At 44.5% G+C, this 14,244-nt stretch overlaps 1 protein-coding gene across 6 annotated transcripts in view; it reads left to right on the top strand.

Moving 5' to 3' along the window:
• Nucleotides 1-6,260: 6,260 nt before the first annotated feature.
• The window catches only part of LOC125518831, a 42,169-nt gene continuing 34,185 nt past the window's right edge, over nt 6,261-14,244 (top strand). For 5 of the 6 annotated variants that reach the window (XM_048683701.1, XM_048683702.1, XM_048683705.1 and 2 more), the window contains exons 1-3: nt 6,261-6,523; nt 6,973-7,471; nt 9,933-10,024. In XM_048683701.1, coding sequence (XP_048539658.1) covers nt 6,447-6,523; nt 6,973-7,471; nt 9,933-10,024 — 668 coding nt within the window. In that variant the 5' untranslated portion in view covers nt 6,261-6,446. The remainder of the gene's footprint in view (nt 6,524-6,972; nt 7,472-9,932; nt 10,025-14,244) is intronic. The other variant, XM_048683703.1, reaches the window with a different exon arrangement.

Here is a 14,244-nt window from a genome sequence, read left to right on the forward strand (position 1 = left end):
AAAAGTAGGATCATGCGCATACAATTCTATGACGTGCTCAAAGCCAATAACATTCAATTCAACTTGTGTTACAAGCATGCATTTGCGGGAAAGAGCATCCACCAGAACATTTTCTTTACCTTTGATGCACTTGATAACATAAGGAAATGACTCAATAAACTCACTCCATTTGGCATGTCGCTTATTCAATTTCGTTTGACCCTTAAGATATTTAAGAGTTTCATGATCCATATGGATGACAAATTCACGAGGACGGAGATAATGCTCCCACACATGCAAGACTCGCACTAAGGCTGATGAGGACATGAATACCTTGGATACGACCAAAAATATTGCATACATGCATATTTGTGAGGTGATTTCTAATGCAAACTATACAATAATTTATTTATGTTACCCTTGCTCCTATATAAGTAGATCCATCTAGTAGCTTTTTCCTTGGGATTTGTTTAGTTAAAATTTAGCATTGCAACTTCGTGTACTTTGTTTGTGTCCAATGACTAGACCAAGACCGCTTTCGAATCCACACCTTTATCAACACTTCATATATATTCACAATATTCAGATTGCTTTTATTATATTCTTACTTGTTCTTCGATTGCGTGCAGGAATAGACCTTCATGGTAAGGCTGATCGTGCTTCCAACACCGTCAGTAACCTCAGGAGATTGATTTAGCAATTGCTAAGGTTCAACGTCGTGCATGTTTGTAGTCGGATCGTCAAAGTAGACTCCACCAAATCGATAGTAATTATCTCATCGAAAAACCAGGACACCCTCACCTCTATCAAAGGCTTATAGCTCTTTGTCATAGATGGGATTGTTAAGTTGCACTCCGGAAAGTTTCTCAGTAAAAAAAGCAATTGGGCGCTTTTCTTGCATTAACACACCTCTTATGCCATTAGCACTAGCGTCGCAATCCACTTCAAAAGTTTTATCAAAATCAAGCAATTAATGTAGCATGTGTAAGCAAATTCTTAAGCTCATGAAATGCGGTATATTGGGATGGTCGCCAAACTAATGGTGCATTCTTCTTACTCAAGGCATGCAAAGGTGATGCAATAGTGCTAAAGTCCTTAACGAAATGACGATAGAATCTGGCTAAGCCGAGGAAACTATGCGTTGGTTGCAAGTTGGTTGGTTGTGGCCATGTTTTAATAGCATCAATTTTAGCTTCATCTACATGAACACCCTTAGATGATGCAACAAAACCAAAGAAAGCAAGCTTGTTAACACTCAAACCTAATAAAATCATTATTATTAGTGTTGGAAAAGTCACACAACTTGGTATTTTCTTGAGACATCATGACAAAGCAAGCAATCTAGCACACAAGCAAGCAAAAAGCAATCGAAAAGATGAACGGAAAGAAAGGGTGAATAAAAAGGCAAATATTTTTGTGTTTTTCCGAAAACGTTTTAGAAGTGGGGGAGAGGAAAACGAGAGGCGAATGGCGAATAATGTAATGCAAGAGATGAGAGTTTGAGATAGGTACTTGGTAGGCTTGATGTAGAACCTCCCCAGCAACGGCGCCAAAAATTCTTCCTGCTACTTCTTGAGCTTGCGCTAGTTTTGCCCATGGAGAGGAAAGGGTGATGCAGCAAAGTAGAGATAAGAATTTCCCTCAGTTAAGAACCAAGGTATCAATCCAGTAGGAGGAACACACAAGTCTCCAATGACAGCACCTGCACAAACAAACAAATACTTGGACCCAACGCGATAAAGGGGTTGTCAATCCGTTCACGGTTACTTGCAAGGATGAGATCTGATAGAGATAGGTATAAAAGATAGATAAAAGTGCAAAAGTAAATAAATTGCAGCAAGGTATTTTGGGGTTTTTTATTTTATAGATCTGAAAATATAATGATAAAAATAGACCCGAGGGCCATAGGTTTCACTAGAGGCTTCTCTCTTGAAGAAAGCATACGATGGGTAAACAAATTATTGTTGAGCAGTTGATAGAAAAGCGCAAAGTTATGACGATATCTAAGGCAATGATCATGAATATAGGCATCACGTCCGTGACAAGTAGACCGACTCCTGCCTGCATCTACTACTATTACTCCACACATCGACCGCTATCCAGCATGCATCTAGTGTATTAAGTTAACAAGCACGAAGTAACGCCTTAAGCAAGATGACATGATGTAGAGGGATAGATCCAATCAATATGGTAAAACCCCCATCTTTTTATCCTTAATGGCAACAATACAATACATGCCTCGCTACCCCTTCTGTCACTGGGTGAGGACACCACAAGATATAACCCATCACAAAGCACCTCTCCCATTGCAAGAAAAATCAATCTAGCCGGCCAAACCAAATCCATAGATCGGAGAGAAATACAAAGCTATCTTAATCATGCATAAAAGAGTTCAAATAAGACTCAAATAATGTTCATAGATAATCTGATCATAAGTCCACAATTCATCGGATCTCGACAAATGCACCACAAATAAATATTACATCGAATATATTCCCAAGAACATCGAGGAGAACATTGTATTGAAGATCAAAGAGAGAGAAGAAGCCATCTAGCTACTAGCTATGGACCCTTAGGTCCGTGGTAAATTACTCACACATCATCGGAAGGGCAACAAGGTTGCTGTAGAGGCCCTCCGTGATCGAATCCCCCCCGGCAGAGTGCCGGAAAAGGCCCCAAGATGGGATCTCACGAGAACAGAAGCTTGCGGCGGCAGAAAAGTATTTTTGGTGTGCCCTATGGTATACGGGGAATATTTGGGTATTTATAAAGCTGGAATTAGGGTTAGGGAAGTCCCGAGGGGCCCACAAGCCTGGGGGCGTGCCTCTAGGGCTTGTGGCCCTCTCGTGGCTCCTCTGGCCTCCTCCTGAAGCTTCATGGTTGTCTTTTGGTGCATGAAAAATCCTCAAAAAGTTCCATTCCGTTTGGACTCCGTTTGGTATTGATTTCTGTAGAAGACAAAAACAAGGAAAAGCAACAACTGGCATTGGGCACTAGGTTAATAGGTTAGTCCCAAAAAATGATATAAAAATAGCATAATAATGCATATAAAACATCCAAGATGGATACTATAATAGCATGGAACAATAAAAAAATATAGATACGCTGGAGACGTATCATTTTCTTACTGCTATTTATAATGTTTTAGGTCAATATTTCACTTCATGATGCAATTCTAATGCATTTTCTCTCTTATTGTGCAAGGTTTATATGAAGATGGAAATTGCCGACAGTTGGAATTCTAGACCTGTAAAGAGCTATAGCAGAGATGGTTATTCTCCGGAGCTCCAAATGACCTGAAATTTATGGAGACTTATTTTGTAATTAATAATATATACAAGAAGAAGAGTCACCGGGAGGGGCCCCACTAGTGATCCACAAGCTCAGGTGGTGCCCCCCCTCTAGGCGCACCATGTGAGCTTATGGGCCCACCAGCAGGCCTCCATGGCCCTCCTCCTATATGAAGCCATTTACCCCAGAAAAAACTGAGATAAGACTTTCGGGACGAAGCGCCGCCGTCTCGAGGCGGGACCTGGGGAGGAGCACTTTTGCTCTCTGGTGGAGCGACTCCGCCGGGGATACTTCCCTCTGGGAGGGGGAAATCCAAGCCATCGCCATCACCAACGATCTTCTCATCATGGGAGGACTCATCTCCATCAATATCTTCACTGGCACCATCTCATCTCAAACCCTACTTCATCTCTTGTATTCAATCTTTATCTCAAAACCTCATATTGGTACTTGTGGGTTGCTAATAGTGTTGATTACATCTTGTAGTCGATGCTAGTTGGTTTACTTGGTGGAAGATCATATGTTCTGATTGTTAATCATATATTATTCTCCTCTGATCATGGACATGAATATGATTTGTGAGTAGTACCGTTTGTTCTTGAGGACACTGGAGAAGTCTTGTTATAAGTAATCGTGTAAAGTTGGTATTCATTCAGTTTGATGATGTGCATGTTGTTCTTTCTCTAGTGGTGTCGTGTGAACGTCGACTACATGACACTTCATCATGTTTGGGCCTAGGGGAAGCATTGAGGAGTAGTAAGTAGATGATGAGTTGCAAGAGTGACAGAAGCTTAAACCCTAGTTTATAAATTATTCCGTAAGGGGCTGATCTGGATCCATATGTTTCATTCTATGATTAGATTTATCTTAATTCTTCTTTCATAGGTGAGGATGCTTGCGAGAGGGGGTAATCATAAGTGGTTTGTTTGTTCAAGTAAGAACAACACTCCATCATCGGTCCACCCACATATCAAACTATCAAAGTAGTGAACACAAATCAACTAAACATGATGAACATAACTAGATGAAATTTCCATGTGTCCTCGAGAACATTTTACTCGCTATAAGAAGTACTTTCGACTTGTCCTTTACTACGAAAAAGATTGGGCCACCTTGCTGCACCTTTGTTACTATTGTTACTTGCTACTTGTTACGAATTATCTTGATGCCAAACTATCTGTTACTACTACTTAAAGCACTTGAAGAGAATACCTTACTGAAAATTGCTTATCAATTATTTCTGGTCCTCGTTGGGTTTGGCACTCTTTCTTATCGAAAGGACTACGATTGATCCCCTATACTTGTGGGTCATCAATGGTGTAGGCGTGCTCTTGTGCTTGGACTCTCATCGACAAGTGTGAAGCTTAACTCAAACCTATGAACACACGAGGGAGCAGGGTCAAGTAGTATACTATCATTTGAGAACCAAGTAGACACATAAAGGATAGAGTTCACCCTAGTATATGTGTTGCGCGTGTTCATTGGCGATGGGGCCATATCCGTGGTGATGACGGTAGTGTGCTCCGCACCACATGTGCTCAACTATAGCAAGTTGATGCTGACAATGAACTTGTTTGTCTCGAATATCACCATGAACTTGAAGAAATTGAGTCAATGTAACTAGCTCTTGGTGAGAATGTGTCGCCAGTTCTCCCACATTCTTATAGCAGTAGTCTACACGACTTCCACACTCATCTTGTATTATCATGTTATGCGGGATGATACAAGTTGTTGTAATTTCTCGGTGTATCTCCAGATTTCAATACCTTGTTGATCCACATACAATTGCAAAATAAGCTTGCTGAACCCCCAAAGGCACATGTGGGAGAAAAGTTTGTTCCTTTCACCATTGGATTTGGAATTGTCTTAACGAATGTGGCCCATTGGGGATAAATGACATCTGCAAGGTAATACCCATGTTGTAGTTGTGACCATTGATGGTATAATCCACTTTTGAAGCATGCCCTTCAACTGGATTTGCAAACATGGGTTAATAGGGAAGAACATTTATATCGTTATGAGATCCTGGTAAACCAAAGAAAGAATGCCAAATCCAAAGGTTGTGTGAAGAAACAACTTCAAGAATGATTATTGGCACACAATTATAGCCAACAAAAAAAATCCTTTATGTATAATAGGGCTATTTTTCCACTTACAATGCATGTAGTCGACTCGTCCGAGCATACCCGAAGACCCCCTTTGCTCTCCGACTGCAAGTAATCTAACACTATCTTTGGTATTTGGAGATCTCAGATTATGACAACAAAAGACCTCGATCACAACACACAAATCTTTTAAGATTATGTAAGACGAAGGACTTTACTAGCGGATAATACTCATGAGTAAGACCACCTGATACCAAATACCGAGGGCAACTTTTGATAATGATGTAAACCAGGAACACCAACGCTATTTATTCTTAGGAAAAAAATAGCTACCATATGCCTCTAGAGCATTTGCTATGCACGAAAAAAAAGGATGATACATTCTATACATGTGACGAGAAACTTAAATGAGACACGAAGAGCGACAAGTATGCCATAAAATAAATAAATGCACCGGTTGCATATGCGGAACAACCTTGGGTCGAAGGTACATTCCTATGTAAAATAGTCCTTGTGAAGGTTCTGAAAGCGTTTGCAAAATCGTGAGAAGAGATTGACGTACCGAAAGTGAATATCCACAGCGTGCAACCACGCTTGTTTTGCATGATTGCAACCATGATGAGTTCCTCATCTTTGGATGAGGAATCTTACCAAAATTGTCAGGTCAAGTTTTGGTGAGGACCAACATAAAAGCAAAATTTTACTGTCCATTTTTACATGGCAAGACCAGACTAAAAAGCGAAATCATTACATAGACTTGTCTAGACAGAACTGAAGAAAAAATCCAACCAAAACCAAACCGAAAAACACACGACTGAAAACTAGACACTCCCAGAAAAAGGAAAAGAAGAAGAAAGGGAGAAGCCAAGTGGCCCTTCCCGGTGCCTATCGTTTCCGGGGCCCACTTCCCCCCTCCTCGCTCACCTCGCCTGGAAGCCTTGCTTCGGTTGAGTTCTTTCCCACCGCAGCTTCCCTCCAGATATAAACCCTATCCCTCTCGTCCTCGCTTGTTGTGAAGCTCGTGAATCCCGCGCCGATCTCGTCGTCGGCCTCGAGGAGTAGCAGCCCCTGATGGCGACCGCCGTGGCGTCGCAGCCGCGACACTTCACCCTCGGCGGCGAGCCGAGGGCAGCCATCTGCGCAGCCAGGTCGGACTTCTCTCTCTCGTTCTATGTCTTTCCGAGGCTTCGCTAGCTGTCCCATTAGTCGCTAGTTGCTACTGTTAGCTCTCTGGTGGGAGGTATTGCGCAGGAATGCGCAGATTAGTCTTGCTATTGGGAGGTGTAGGTGTGACTGCTTGTGGTTTGTTGAATTGGTCTCTGAGTTGGGCGGGTGATTCGGGGTTGTGTGTAGGCTGGAAATTTCTGCCTGGTTGGTCTGGTAGCTTGCCGGCAAAGGTGATGCCTGTAGCATTGTGGTCTCACAGTCTCATCGTCAAAAATGACTTGCGAATCGGGTTCCAAAACTTGTTTTGGCTTCTGTTCTGTTGGTTTGATGGGTGGAACTAGTGGACAAATATTTGTGATATAATGAAGTTCATTTTACAGTTCTGTTTACTGTTTTGGATTATTAACTGATCTAATGGGTGTGTTTGCAGCACATCAAAGATTTGCACCCTGGACAAAGTATATGGATTCAGGTTCGTATGCAGAAGTGTTGTTGATCTAAGGAGTCAAAAATTCCATTCCCAAATTTCTAAGAGAAAGTGCTATTTAACAAGTTCACCATCGGAATTTGAGAAGATCATTTTGAGTGCTAGATGGTTAGAATTTAGGAGACAGAGGATAGCCTTTCAGAGAACTAGAAGGTGGGTTCACAGTATTCCATTGGCTTCTCAAGATGATGGCAGTGGTGTGTCTGTTAATGGAGTACCACAAGTTGATCCAGCAAGTCAAATGAAGGAAATAAGGGTGGAATTGGATAAAGCATTGCAAAATGAAGACATAAGCACTGGCCTTGTCCAATCAATACATGATGCTGCGAGATCTATTGAATTGGCTTTCCTTGATCACAGCAAATCATCAATAAACTCTTGGTTCCCAAAGATGTGGCTTGGTGTCGATAACAATGCATGGATAAAATCGCTGTCTTACCAGGTAGAAACTCCTTTGTGCTTTGCGTGAAGAGAGTGATAAATCTCTGTAGTCTTAATAGGTTTTTGTTGAGTTTTCCCCCATTCCACTCAGAGAACAGCCATGAGTATTTTGTGTAAACCGTAGTTGTTACATGCATCCTTATTTCTTTTGCTTCTTCAGCCCATTCAGGTAATTCTGTTGTTAGTCAATTTTTCTTCTTGAATTATTGAGTACAATTCTGTATTTCTGTTGTAGTCAGTTTATATACTTGGCGGTTATTTTGTATGTTAGGCGGCTAAAAAAAATTATGGATGGGTTATCAATTGTAACTGAATCCAGTAGTGTGTATTAAAACAGTAGTAGCTCTGTCACAACCTAGGTTGCGGAGGGGATAACCGTGGGACGTTGGAAGGAGGGGGGCGAGGATATTTGGGTCTTGGAGCCGTGGTGAGGTAGACATCCCCTCTTCTCTAATTCTTTCATCGATACCTGATTACATGCTAATTGCCTGGCTTTATAATGCAGCTTGGCAGTAGTTTAGGAAGGACTTGAACCGACTCAACTAACAAGGAAAGAACTAAACAGAATCTGAACTAACCAAACTAACTTGACTTGGGAAGCAATAAAAGCAATTAGGAGTTTAGGACCTATCTGTCTGGCCCAGTATCCCATGGCTGGCGTGACGTCACTCGCCCCTTCGACAAGCAGCTCGTTCTTGAGCTTGAAAGAGCAATAGTCTGCCTAAGAAGACAACGGAACCAGTGCTTGTGTCCAGTTGGTGCCTCGTCTTCGGAAACATCCACCCAACAAGCATAAAGGCACTTGCAGCGATGGCTGGGGTTGTACTTGCCGTCACCGTTGTAGCAGAGGCCCTTGGCACGCCGCTCGTGCATCTCGGTTCGTGGTAGCCGCATGAGTTGCCGCTTGCTGGGTAACGCCACCATCGCCTTGGGAGGAGCTGCATGTTCTGGAGTAGATGGCTTGACACCTCCCTAGTGGTTCCCTTGGGCACGAGAGCTTTCTCTCTTGCTGTCTTCTGGTGTGTCACACTCCTCTTACGCGCGTGCATGATCCATGGCATCCTCTAGTGTCGCTGGGTACATGAGTTTGATGTCGGTCTGGATCGACCTGTGAAGACTCACCATGAACGGCCCCACCTGGTGTGCCTCTGTAAGTCCTTCGCACCTTCACACGAGAGTTAAAAATTGCTCCTCATAGTCGTCGACGGAGCCGATTTGATGCAGGTTCTTAATCCCTGCCAGCTCGATGTTCCGGATTTTGGCTCAAAACGCCGACCCAGCATTGAACTGAACTCCCTCCAGGGAGGCGCGCTATGTGCACGTCTGAGGCGTCGGTACCATAGTGATGCCTGCCTCCGTGCCTCGCTAGATGGTAGGATGTGAGCCACTCCTTGCACTTTCCGGGGTGCCTTGTCCATTTGCTCAACATGAGTGAGCCATGGCAGTGCGTCTTCGGAGACGTCAAAGATTCGGAACTCCAGCTTGTGAAATTTGGGTTTGCACTCGTCGGTTTCAGTTGTGGGCAGGCTGTTATGGTGTCTGTCTTCAGGTTATCCCTGTACTGGCCCTTGACGGAGCCACCCACTCGAGGCACTCGATGCCCATGCGATTGGCTGCTGCTTGCTCCCTGATTTCTCAGTGCCCTCTTTAAATTTCTTGAAGACAGTGCCTTTCAGTTCACCCAGAAGTTCTTTCTGGTGGGCGGACAACTTCTCATCCAGAAGCTTGGTGATCTTGGTGACCATGGGGGATGGTGGTGGGGATTGGAGAATCGGTTCGTCTCATGCCAAGTTGTCATGACCTAGATTGCGGAGGGGATAATCGTGGGATGTTCGACGGGGGCAATGGTATTTGGGTTTTGGCGTCGGTAAACCTCCTTTTTTTTTCTATTTCTTTCTTTGATACCCGATTACATGCTAATTGCCTAGCTTTATAGCGCAGCTTGGCAGTAGTTTACAAAAGACTTGAACCGACTCAACTAACAAGGAAATATCTAAACACAATCCTTACTAACCAAACTAACTTGACTTGGAAAGCAATAAAAGCAATTAGGATTTATCCGGCTGGGCCCAGTATCTATGGCTGCGTGACAAGCTTCCTGGTGGAAGTGATTTTGCTCTGGAAAATATGTGTGAACTTGTGAAGATGCTGCCACTATTAATCACCTTAGGTCCAAGCACCACAACTGACATGCTTTATTTTAATACTCCCTCCGTTCACAAATATAAGATGTTTTGGATATTTCAAAATATGGACTATATACGGACTGAAATGAGTGAACACACCAAAACGTGTCTATATACATCCGATTTACAAAAAAGTTAGAACATCTTATATTTGTGAACAGAGGGAGTATTTCTTAATTCCACATGGATATCTTTCAAATAAGCCAGCTGCAGATTACAATTTTTTTGGTGAGATTCAAATTTTCTTCTCCCTCAATTATTACACATTGTTTGCAGGCTGCTGTTAGCTCGTTACTGCAAGCAGTTATCGATGTTTCATCAAGGGGGAACGGCAGAGATAGAGATATTAATGTATTTGTTCAAAGGAGGTAGGTCCTCTAGCTTTTATCTTGATTTTCATACCGAATTGCTCAAAATTTGGCCGAAAATTGCTCAGAGCTTATCCTTATTACTTACTCCCTCTGTCAACAAATGTAAGACGTTTTAAATCACTAAAGTAGTGACCTAAAATGTCTTATATTTGTTTACAGAGGGAGTATATATGTGTTTCTATTACTGAGTTCAGTGTTGTGGTGGATTATGATAATCCCTTTTGCCTAATCAGCTCTTACCTATTTTATCCTTTGGTTTGGCTAGCCATCCTTTTCCTGTATATAAGCGAGTATATGTTTTCCTGTTTACACATGACTTGAGGTGCAAGGAAAGTAAACATAGACTAATAAGGACTCCTAGACCAATACTAATACTTCCGAACACACCCCCTCAAATGCAAAGCGTATGCAATAGCATTGCATTTGAAGAAGTGTAATACTACAAAAAAGATGATAATCCAAATCCGCGTCTTGAGAGTGTCGTCGTAGCATGAAGAGTCTTCAAAACATGTCTGTTAGGAAAGCAACTTATCTTTATTGAAGGCCCAAGGGGCATATATATATTACACATGACTTGAGGTGTAAGGAAACTAAACATAGACTAATAAGGACTCCTAGACCAATACTAATACTCCTTAACAACCCCCCCCCCCCCCCCCCCCCTCAAATGCAAAGCATATGCAATAGCATTGCATTTGAAGAAGTGTAATACTAGAAAAAAAATGATAATCCAAATCCGCGTCTTGGGAGTGTCGTTGTAGCATGAAGAGTCTTCAAAACCTGTTGAGTCGCCAAAGGGGATAACGAAGAGATGGCACATCAGAGGAAGACACCGCATCGATAGAAGATACAAGAGAAGTATCAAGAGAAGATGGGTTGTCGAAAGAAGATGGCACATCAAGAGAATGAACACATCAAGAGAATGAAGCATTGCTTAAAGAATCATGGCCCATGAAAACCGACGGCGAAAGAAGCTCGGCGGCAAGAGAATAGGCTTAGATCAACAATGCAAAGAGAGGCCATAGAAATCATATACAGAGGACAATGACCAGAAAAGGGCTGACGGACATAGCTATTGTGGACTCGCATGGCATGAGAAACACAAAATATCAACGGATTTGGTGGACGCAGCGGAACATAAACTAAAAACTAGAAATCTAGGAAGCACACACCAGACGAAGATGATGAAGCAATCGTGTTTGCAAAAGAGATTATGAAGGAAGTCGTGCATGTAAGATGCCGACAAAGAGCAGCAAGCAGAGATGCATGACTGCTACGAGGTTTAGCAGCAGCCAGCGCAGACAAGCATGCAGCAGCAGCAGCCAACATAGCAGGAGATAGCAGCAGCCACGCACACTGAAGTAGAAGCAGGAGGAGAGTAACACGGCTGCATGAGCGGACGCACGCGAGTGAGAAGCGGCTGCACTCGGGACACACGTGCAGAGAGCTGCGATTGATGAATTGGGATGGTGGTCGTCACGCGGCGGCGACGGTCTTCGTGCGGGAGGGCCAATCGTCCCGGTGGCAGACTTGGAGAGCAGCCAGCGCGAGCACAAGAGACTTGCACAGGGGCGACGCTGACCGAGGCGGTGGCGATCTTCAGGGCGATGAGATCCTGCGCGACGGTATTGACTGATCCAGCCCGATCTGGAGGCAGAGTTAACCGGGGTGGCCCAATCTCCTGATTTGGAGACAACATTGACCAGGGAGGACCCCGGCAGGGCACGTGAAGGAGGGAGGGCGGCGCGAGATGTCCAGAGGAAGAGGGCGGCATGGCGAGGGGAGGTAGCGTCCGACCAAGAGGGGGTTGGTGGCGGCGCGAGATTAGATCGGATCAGCACGAGTTGCGCGTGCGAAATAAAACCTAAAGCTCTGATACCATGTTAGGAAAGCAACTTATCTTTATTGAAGGCCCAACGGGCATATCTATATTACACATGACTTGAGGTGTAAGGAAACTAAACATAGACTAATAAGGACTCCTAGACCAATACTAATACTCCTTAACAATGTCGAGTCGCCAAAGGGGATAACGAAGAGATGGCATGTCAAAGGAAGACACCGCATCAATAGAAGATACAAGAGAAGTATCAAGAGAAGATGGGTTGTCAAAAGAAGATGCCACATCAAGAGAATGAAGCATTGCTTAAAGAATCATGGCCCATGAAAACCGACGGTGATAGAAGCTCGGCGGCAAGAGAATGAGCTTAGATCAACAATGCAAAGAGAGGCCACAGAAATCCTATTGAAAAAGGCTGATGGACAAAAGTTTGGTGGACTCCCATGACAAGAGAAAACACAAAATATCAATGGATTTGGTGGACGCAGCGGAAAACAAAGAAAACTAGAAAGCTGGGAACACATACTGGAGTAGATGCGATAGTAGCGGAAGAAAATCATGGCGGCGAGGCCAAAAACAGCTGAGTAGCAGAAGGGCAAGTGCCCACATACACAATGGGATCATCATGCGTACACTGAATCAGACCCAATTTGAAATAGCACTAGCTTGCGGCAATATGCAGAGGAACACGTAGAGAAGCAGCAGCACACTAGCAACAACAGTAGGCTGGAGGTGCAGAAGCAGCCCGGGACACCCAAATCGGGCAAGGAAGCAGCCGGGCAGGACCGTAGCCGGTGGATTGACACAAAGTTGACTAGCGGATCGGCGACCTTGGACGGGATCCACGAGCGGCGAGGCGCACCCAGCCAGCTACAACAGCAGCAGACACAGGTGGCAGTGACTCTGATGGAGGCGGGACTGATCTAGAGTATGCGCGAGCGCGCAGGATTGCGTCGGTGCCAGGCTTCTAGATCACGTGTGCGGACGTGGAGATGACCCAACTTGGGTCCGATCTGAGGGACGGTTGTTGGTAGCGGCACCATGGGCTGTGAGGCGATCGCGGAGAGGCCACGCAGGCCCGCAGCAGAGGAAAGCATCGAGCAGACACCGCAGACAGCAGGGCGAGATGAGGCAGGCCCGCAGTAGCCGGCCGGAGAGAGGAGCAGCGGCGGCCCGCCCGATGGGAACGACGGTGGAAGACGAGATCGACCAACAGATCGATCGCGAGGTAGAAAAAAAATTGGATTGTAAGGACGAGTTGCGGCGCCGGAGACCTAAACCTAGGCTCTAATACCATGTTAGGAAAGCAACCTAGGCTCTAATACCATATATATACACATGGCTTGAGGTGCAAGGAAAGTAAAAGTAGACTAATAAAGACTCCTAGACCAATACTAATACTTCCGAACAGATATAATCCTTGTGTGCTGTGCTTAATTAACTAGGCATTATTATGGGTCAGTTTACACCAACACTTAGCTAGTAAAAGTATTTAGTTGGCTAGTAGTCAATTTGGTTTTTGCTTGTCTTGTGCTAGAGCTATAAATGACATCAGTAAATGAGCCGTTTGTACTGGTAGTGGAGTAGCATAGGTACCTGCTTCTGAGCTGTATTGTTCAGATTGGTCTGAAGCCTTGGGGGTCAAGGTTGGTTCATGTAGGAGGGAGAGAGGGAGAGGGAGAGGGAGAGGGAGAGGGAGAGGGAGGAGGGAGGAGGGAGGAGAGGGAGAGGGAGAGGGAGAGGGAGAGGGAGATAACCTTTTCACTGCTAGTGTTGTGTGTGTATGAGATACTATGAATAAAGTCTCACTGCTAGTAGTACTTCTGTGTGTGTCTGAGAGTGCAACCGGGAGGATTACGTTCCCATACTGACAAGGACCAACTACGCAGCGTGGGCGATGAGAAGTACCTCTTGCAAGCAAATGGTGCATGGGATGCCATTGATCTTGAGAGCTCGTCCAAGGAGGTTGATGAGAGTATGCAGGAGCTGGCCTTGACAAATATGTCCCAGTCAACCGTCGACGCGCCGCTGCCGCCTGTTGGAGAGAAGGAGACCGGCCTATGATATGTGGGCAGCGCTATGCTCCATGCATGTGGGTGTAGAGCGTGTTCGAGAAGCAAGGATTCAATCCTTATGCTCGGAGTTTGATAACCTCAAGATGACTGATGGAGAGTCCATGGATGATTTTGTGGCGAAATTCACGACACTTGTGGGGCATATTCGTGAGCTTGGAGACCCGATGGAGAAGTATGTCGTGAAGAAGCTGTTCCGAGCCGTCCCCAACAAATTCATCCTTGTTGCTTCATCGATTGCACTGTTTAGTGGCATCAACAAGATGGCCACGGAGGAGGCCATTGGGTCACTCAAGGCGCATGAG

Source organism: Triticum urartu, chromosome 7, assembly GCF_003073215.2.
Source record: "Triticum urartu cultivar G1812 chromosome 7, Tu2.1, whole genome shotgun sequence".
NCBI lineage: Eukaryota > Viridiplantae > Streptophyta > Magnoliopsida > Poales > Poaceae > Triticum > Triticum urartu.